Source organism: Gorilla gorilla, chromosome 18 (assembly GCF_029281585.2).
Source record: "Gorilla gorilla gorilla isolate KB3781 chromosome 18, NHGRI_mGorGor1-v2.1_pri, whole genome shotgun sequence".
NCBI classification, from domain to species: Eukaryota; Metazoa; Chordata; class Mammalia; order Primates; family Hominidae; genus Gorilla; species Gorilla gorilla.
The window spans coordinates 36,666,329-36,674,606 of NC_073242.2; the positions used below are offsets into that span (position 1 = coordinate 36,666,329).

Below are 8,278 nucleotides of genomic sequence, written 5' to 3' on the forward strand. Positions count from 1 at the left end.
GGGAGGTGCGCGGGTGGGGGGAGGGCTGGGCGGACCAAAGGCCGGAGGGGTGGGGCCTGGGGATAGCGAGAGGCTTGAGAATGGGGCCGCTTGGGGGAGGGAAGAGGCAGCCCGGCGAGGGGCAAGCGGGGGACCCAGCCGGGCTGGGCCCCTGGGCCCCGAGTCTGTACAATACGGTTTGCTATAAAACTCAAAATCTTCCAGCCGGGGCCGCGGAGTTCGTGTGTGTATCTGCGGGGTCCCTACCTACAGATGAGTGGGCTCACCTCTCCTGGACTCATTTTGGGAGGGATTTGGAAGTGTGGACACCTGGAGTGTCCAGCTGTACCTTGGAGGGGGCTGGGGCTGGCGTGCACCTCGGTGGGGTCCGGGCGCTTGGATAACGTTCTTGGTGGGTAGGGGTCGCGGGGAATCTCTGCGGGCCCGGGACTGCGGGGACTTGGTCCCCGGCTCCACCCCATCATGTGGCTAGCCCCGGCTCCGCCTCTGTCCCAGTTCCTGTTTTGGCCTCTGCTGTCCCGCTCCGGCTCCTGGGGCTCCCCGCAGACGCTGCTTTTCCTGCTCCACTGGGGCTGCCTCTTCCTGGGCGCCCGCCGCCTGCATCCTGCTCGCCCTGTCTGGGAATGGGGCCGCCCCCGGGCTTGGGCCGGCCTGGCTGGGGCCCCCGAGGCGCTTCCGCCCCGTAGTGACCGCCTGGTGCCGCCGCCCCCAGGATGAAGGGCGGCGAGGGGGACGCGGGCGAGCAGGCCCCGCTGAACCCTGAGGGCGAGAGCCCTGCAGGCTCGGCCACGTACCGGGAGTTCGTGCACCGCGGCTACCTGGACCTCATGGGGGCCAGTCAGCACTCGCTGCGGGCGCTCAGCTGGCGCCGCCTCTACCTCAGCCGGGCCAAGCTCAAAGCTTCCAGCCGCACGTCTGCCCTGCTCTCGGGCTTCGCCATGGTGAGGGGCCGGGAGGGGTCACACCCGGTGGGGCAGAGCACGTGGGGGGCACAGGTCGGGTGGGGGGGGGGGGCGAAGTAAACAGGTCCCAAGGGAGACAGGGGAAAGGGGGCTTTCGTCAAGGGGGAAGGAACAAGGTCCCGCGGGACTGAGCAAGTCCCTTCTTACGGATGTGTGTGTACAGGGGACCCCAGGAGACGGGGCCACCGGAGGACACGAAAGTCCTAAAGGTGTCGTAGTGGGAGTGGGGTGAACAAATCACCGGTGGGGTTGACTGCAACAATGAGGCAGAGTGGTCCAGATGGAGCCTGTTCCTGGCAGAAGTGGTTCCTAAGTCCCAGTGCCAGCTTCAAAGGCAGGTCAGCTGGGTGGGGGCTGCATCAACAGGTGGGGGGCTCGAGATGGATCAGCTGGGTGGAAGGGTCACCCAGCTGAAGGTGGGCCCGTCCCAGGGAAGGTGGCCACTCTCCAGCGGGCCCAAGGGGTGCTAGTGTCAACCAGGAAAACTGACAAGAGATCATGCCCGGGAGGGAGCCGCTGGGGAAGGAGGCTGATGAGGAAACTGATAAGCGAGTCTCAAGCTGATAAACCCCAGGTGCAGGAGGACGGTGTTGGCTAACGGTCTGCCCCAGCAGTGGCCTCACAGGAAGTGGGATGGAGGGAGGTCCCAGGGTGAGGATCAGCAGACACAGTCCTGGCTCCTCCCTGCTTGTGGCCAGCTGTGTGACCCTGGACAGGCCTCCACCCCCCTTGCAAGCCAGTGGGAAACTGAGATCATGGAGGGTGCGCCCTCTGTAGCCAGCCAAGTAACCGCCCCAGAGTGAGCCAGGCATGTCAGAGCAGGTCACGTACCAAGGATGGCTCAGACTAGCCTGCTAATTGGACAGGTGTGGAAAGTAAAAGCCTTGCCTCTGGGCAGGAGCGAATGAACTGGGACCCAGGGTTGCTGCTCTGTTAGTCTGGGGTTTCCCCACCTTCACCCCAGGAAAAAGGAGAAAGTGAGCTGCAGGAGGTACTTTGGGGAACGCACTCCTGTGGGGGTGGATATCAGAGGCGGTTGGGGTGGGTACCATGGCGCTAGGGGATCTGGGCCAGTCCCTGCCCTGTCTGTGCCACAACCTCCGTATTTGAACGACAGGGAAACTCTCTAACCCTAAGGGTCATCATAAGCCTATGGTCTTCTATGTGGGGTCCCAGAATCCACAGACCAGCTTACCTTTCATGATGGGGGCATCACCTGGGGACAGGATGTTGGCTCCCCTTCATCTGCACAGCCTGCAGAGGGAAGGAAGCAGCCACCCAAGCTGAGGGAGGTCAACCCCATGGTCCAGCCTGTTCCCAAGGAGACAATCCCTCCACGGCAGAATATGCAGGTGCAGGTTGCTGGGGTGACAGCTTAAGGGCCCGAGCCTTCTCCGCAGGAGGAAGGGGCTGGAGGTTTAGGTTCCGGGGGCAGGACTGGCCGCAGTCCTAGCAGGGGTGACCGAGGCTGGGCCAGGCTCTGGGAGAAACCAGGACTAAGCCTGGCCCAGATCCCTGTCTGTGGAAAACACCTCCTGACACCTGCCATGGCCCAATTTCCCAAAATACTCAGCCCTGTTTTCCTACCTCCACCCGCCAGCCTCTACACCTACCTTCTTCTTTCCCCAGGCCCAGAGCAATCGAATGGACCCTACAAGAACCAGGGATGGGGAGAGAGTGGGCTTCTGAAACTCAGGTGGCCTAAGTTAGAATAGCATTATACAAATTGTATCCAGCTGTCACTAAGCACCAGGCACTGCCCTCAGTGCCTTTATATACATCATCTGTTAGCCTACAAAGTGGGTACTGCTACTCTGGCCATTTTACAGATGAGGAAACTGAGGATCAGAGATGTTAAGACACCTGCCCAAGGTCCCACAGCAAGTAAGTGGCAGGATTTGAGCCTAAGCCGTCTGGTTCCAGACTCCAAATTTATAAATTCCTAGAATAGGGTCATCAACTCAAATGTTTGCAAAGGGCCAGGCAGGTAGTATGGATGCCAAATTGGCTGGGTAGGGACTAGCAAGCAAGAGACCCCATGACATTGGGGGTGATGGCTCACACCTTTCATCCCAGCACTTTGGGAGGCCAAGGCAGGAGGATCGCTTGAACCCAGGAGCCCAGGAGTTCGAGTCCAGCCAGCCTGGGCAACAGAGCAAGACCTGGCATCTACCAAACAAAAAAAAAAAAAAGAGAGAGAGAGACCCCATGACCTTTCCAAGGGGAGCAGCCATGACTGATTTGAGCTGATAGTTGCCATGCAGGAACGCGGGCCAAATGTGGCTAGTTCTTCCAAGTTTTCAAGGGGATCTGGAAATAGGGATATAAGAAATCTCTTGAGTTTTACAAGTTGGCAGCATCTTCCATTTTTTAAGAAACACACTGTGTGAGCCAAGCAAAACACGTCTGCAAGCTGGCAGTGGTCCACAGTGTGCCGATTTGTAAACTCTGTCCTCAGACTTTAGCATTCACTATATAGCAAGAACAGCAAACACATACCTAGTGCTTACTCTGTGCCTGGCACTGTTCTTTTTCTTTTTCTTCCTTTTCCTTTTCCTTTCCTTTCCTCTTTCTTTTTCTTTCTTTCTTTTCTTTCTTATCTTTCTTTTTTTTTTTTTTTGAGACAGAGTCCCACACTGTCACCCAGGCTGGAGTGCAGTGGTGTGATCTCGGCTCACTGCAACCTCTGCCTCCTGGGTTCAAGCAATTCTCCTGCCTTAGCCTCCCAAGCTCCTGAGTAGCCGGGATTACAGGCGCACACCACCACGCCCGGCTAATTTTTATATTTTTAGTAGAGACAGGGTTTCACCATGTTGGCCAGGCTAGTCTTGAACTCCTGACCTCAGGTGATCCGCCCAACTCGGCCTCCCAAAGTGTTGGGATGAAAGGCGTGAGCCACCACTCCCAGCCCATTTCATGTATATTTCATTTAATGTTTATACCAACCCTATAAGGCAGGGAGGTGCTGTTATCAATCTCTATTTCCAGATAGGAAATTGAGGCACACAGAGAACTGACTTGCTCAAGACTACACAGCTAGAGCAGAGAATGATCCCAGGCAGCCCAGCTCCAGAATCTGCTGTTTGATCCCTATGCAGTAAACCTGTTAGAAGCATGTCATCCAGCCCTTTTTTTTATTTTTATTTTTAATTTTTTTTTTGAGACAGAGTCTTGCTCGTTGCCCAGGCTGGAGTGCAGTCGCGTGATCTCGGCTCACTCAAACTTCTGCCTCCTGGGTTCAAGCAGTTCTCCTGCCTCAGCCTCTCAAGTAGCAGGGATTACAGGCATGTGCCACGATGCCTGGCTAATTTTTGTACTTTTAGTAGAGACGGGGTTTCGCCATGTTGGCCAGGTTGGTCTCAAACTCCTGACCTCAGGTGATCCACACACTTTGGCCTCCCAAAGTGCTGGGATTATAGGCATGAACCACCGCGCCCGGCCATCCAGCCCTCTTGATAGGCAGGTGGGGAAACCAGAACAGAACCGAGCCTTTGCAAAGCTGTCCATTCGTTTACTCAACAGAGACTGAATGTCTCTGGTTTCTGCCAGGCACAGTTCTAGGTCCTAGGGATATGTATCAGTGATGTATCCCAATAGGCGGAAAAAATCTCTACAGTTGAGGTTATGGGGAGATCAGTACATCCCCTCTTGTCCCTGCAGGTGGCCATGGTGGAGGTGCAGCTGGAGAGCGACCACGAGTACCCACCAGGCCTGCTGGTGGCCTTCAGTGCCTGCACCACCGTGCTGGTGGCTGTGCACCTCTTTGCACTCATGGTCTCCACGTGTCTGCTGCCCCACATTGAAGCTGTGAGCAACATCCACAACCTCAACTCTGTCCACCAGTCACCACACCAGAGACTGCACCGCTACGTGGAGCTGGCCTGGGGCTTCTCCACTGCCCTGGGCACCTTTCTCTTCCTTGCTGAAGTTGTCCTGGTTGGTTGGGTCAAGTTTGTGCCCATTGGGGCTCCCTTGGACACACCGACCCCCATGGTGCCCACATCCCGGGTGCCCGGGACTCTGGCACCAGTGGCTACCTCCCTTAGTCCAGCTTCCAATCTCCCACCATCCTCTGCGTCTGCAGCACCGTCCCAGGCTGAGCCAGCCTGCCCACCCCGGCAAGCCTGTGGTGGTGGTGGGGCCCATGGGCCAGGCTGGCAAGCAGCCATGGCCTCCACAGCCATCATGGTACCTGTGGGGCTCGTGTTTGTGGCCTTTGCCCTGCATTTCTACCGCTCCTTGGTGGCACACAAGACAGACCGCTACAAGCAGGAACTAGAGGAACTGAATCGCCTGCAGGGGGAGCTGCAGGCTGTGTGAGGCTGGTGTTAGCCACCACTCACTGCAAGCACTGCCTCCCTCTGGGGTCTGTAAGAGGACGCAGGGGCCTACAGACCTCATCCCCCCATCCCCTGGCTGGAGCCACTTCCAGTGGCCACTCTCAGGCGGAGTTCAGATTCCTGCCCGCAGGATCCTCTGGGCTGGGCCTTGGGGCAGCTCCCACAGTCCCAGGGATTTTCCCCATCAGTCTGTCCCTTGGGTTTTGCAAGCTACTCTGCACCTGGGCTGGCCTCAGTTGAAGGATCATGCAGTAGATAGAGGGGAGGCAGGGAGAGCTTGTGGGACCTTCAGTGCTGACTTTAGCCACCATTTCCATTCCTATACAGGATGTGAAGGTCAGAAGGCAGCCAATTGTTGGTTTAATTTTTTTTTTTTTTTTTTTGAGACAGTCTGTTTCCCAGGCTGGAGTGTAGTGATACAGTCACAGCTCACTGTAGCCTCAACCTTCCAGGCTCAAAAGATGCTCCCACCACAGCCTCCCAGGTAGTGAGTAGCTGGTACTACAGGTGTGTGCTGCCACACCCGACTAATTTTTTTGTAGAGACGGGGTTTCGCTGTTCCCAGGCTGGTCTCAAACTCCTGGGCTCAAGTGAACCTCCCGCCTCGGACTCCCAAAGTGCTCGGATTCCTTTCTTTATTTCTGTAGAATCTATTTTATGGTTGGCATTTTGGGGGAAGATTTCGATGGGTTCCACATTCTTGCTTTAGTTGTTGTAGAGGGATTTGGGTGTTTCTACCCAAGGCATTGGTCTAGCTTTTCCTACAATGAACCTATCTTTGGAGGTTCAGGCTCCCCACCTTCCCCCACCGTGGTGACCTGTGGCCACTCGCAGAAGGGATGGTGCCTGACCCACTGCCCTAGCCCCACGCTATGCACCAAACTTGTTCTCCCCCTCCTGGTCCAGGGCTGGGGTCTTTAGAGACTGACAGCCTCTGCCCCAGGCCTGAGTCCTTAGCAAGGGTTGGGTAAGGAGGTTTTAAGGGAGAAGGTCCAGTCCTTAGCCCTTGAAATACAAAGCTCTTCTGACACTGAATTTGGATGCACCTTGTTTTATATAATAAATCGTGTTTCACAGATGTCCCTGTTGCTGTGGGATGCAGGGCAGGCCTTCTTAGGATAACTTTACTTGTTCCCAAGAGCCGGGTGGTGGCAAGTTTGGGTGGACAGGACCTGGGAGGGGAGTGGGTTTCAGGTGTAACCCTGTCAGATGCTAACAAGGGCCAACAGCTTCTGAATGGGGAGAGTTATTCCAAGGCTACAGGCTTTGAACTCTTGTCCCTGAGTTCAGAGTCTCTATCTCTTCCACTGAGTATTTATTTATTTAGAGACGGAGTCTTGTGTTGCCCAGGCTGGAGTGCAGTGGTGCAATCTCAGCTCACTGTAACCTCCATCTCCCAGGTTCAAGCAATTCTCCTGCCTCAGCCACCAGAGTAGCTGGGATTACAGGTGTGTGCCGCCACACCCGGCTAATTTTTGTATTTTTATTAGAGACGGGGTTTCGCCATGTTGGCCAAGCTGGTCTCAAACTTCTGACCTCAGGTGATCCACCTGTCTTGGCCTCCCGAAGTGCTGGGATTACAGGCATGAGCCACCACACCCAGCCCTCCCTGAGTGTTTAGTATAAGCACTCTTTTTTTTTTTTTTTGAGATGGAGTCTCGCTCTGTCTCGCACTGTTGCCCAGGCTGGAGTACAGTGGCATGATCTCGGCTCACTGCAAGCGCCGCCTCCTGGGTTCGCGCCATTCTCCTGCCTCAGCCTCCCAAGTAGCTGGGACTACAGGTGCCCACCACCACGATCGGCTAATTTTGTTTTTGTATTTTTAGTAGACATGGGGTTTCACCATGTTAGCCAGGATGGTCTTGATCTCCTGACGTAGTGATCCCCCTGCCTTGGCCTCCCAAAGTGCTGGGATTACAGGTGTGAGCCATCGCGCCCAGCCGAGACAGAGTCTCACTCTTTTGCCCAGGCTGGAGTGCAGCTGTGCAATCTTGGCTCACTGCAGCTTTGACCTCCCAGGCTCATGAGCCTCCCACCTCAGCCTCCCAAATAGCTGGCACCACAGGACGTCCCACCAACCCAGCTAATTAAATTTTTTTTTTTTTGTAGAGAGGAGGGTCTCACTATGTTGTCCAGGCTGGTCTTGAACTCCTGGGCTCAAGTGATCCTCCCACCTTGGCCTCCCAAAGTGCTGAGATTACAAGTGTTAGCCACTGCACCTGGCCTCAAGTTTCTTTCTTGAGCAACTACCACATACTAGGGGACTTTCATAGGTTATCTTATTTAACTCCCACAACACCTTAAGCGTTAAGTCTTTATCATTTTCATTTCAGAGATAAGGAAACAGGCCCAAGAAGGCTGAAGATCTTGCCCAAAATCACACAGCTAGTCCATGAAACTGAACTTGGACTATCTACCCCTCACACGGGAATCTCTTTGATTTGAGAAAGGTTCCTACCAGTGCCTTTCAACTGGAACAGAAAGGAATCTGATCTCAACACCTATGCCTCCACGTAAATTATTTTTTTCAGCCTTATTTCCCTCAAAATTGTAGAATCCTAATCTTCTTCTATCTTGTAGTGTGAGACCTTGGATAAGTCTCCCTTCCACCTTTTCCTATTACTTAAAATGGTGAATTTGCATAAACCAGGCTCTAAGGATCTTTTCTGCACTGTTCGGATGTGTACAAATTGACATCCAAGTTTAAAGGAAGACTCTGAAACTTAGGTCAATGACTTGCCCAAGGCCATATAGCGAGGGCCTGATGTACACATATCAGGAGCGTGGGGCATCCTCAGCTCAGGAAAAGGGACCTCCTGGGAGTGCCTGCGCCCACACGGGATCAAAACGGTGCCCAGCCTTCAGAAACCTCAGCCCGAGTTCCAGGGGTAGGCCTGGGCCGCTGCTGCCCTTGTGCGGCGGCATCCCGTGAGCATAGGGCGCCATAGCCAAAGAAGCGGGCAGTGGAACCATGAC

At 55.0% G+C, this 8,278-nt stretch overlaps 1 protein-coding gene across 1 annotated transcript; it reads left to right on the forward strand.

Annotated features, from left to right (window-relative positions):
* The first annotated feature begins 1 nt into the window (after nucleotide 1).
* ORAI3 (ORAI calcium release-activated calcium modulator 3) lies at nucleotides 2-6,380 on the forward strand. The gene is made up of 2 exons (XM_055365971.2): nucleotides 2-941; nucleotides 4,623-6,380. The coding sequence occupies exons 1-2, from the start codon at nucleotides 714-716 to the stop codon at nucleotides 5,280-5,282; spliced, it is 888 nt and encodes a 295-aa protein (XP_055221946.1). The 5' UTR covers nucleotides 2-713; the 3' UTR covers nucleotides 5,283-6,380.
* Nucleotides 6,381-8,278: the final 1,898 nt, after the last annotated feature.

Bases quoted from the DNA above. Each gene is read 5' to 3' on its own strand.
- ORAI3 (XM_055365971.2), top strand. From the start codon at position 714: ATGAAGGGCGGCGAGGGGGACGCGGGCGAGCAGGCCCCGCTGAACCCT. The intron at 942-4,622 runs GTGAGGGGCCGG...TTGTCCCTGCAG, and splicing joins TGCTCTCGGGCTTCGCCATG to GTGGCCATGGTGGAGGTGCA.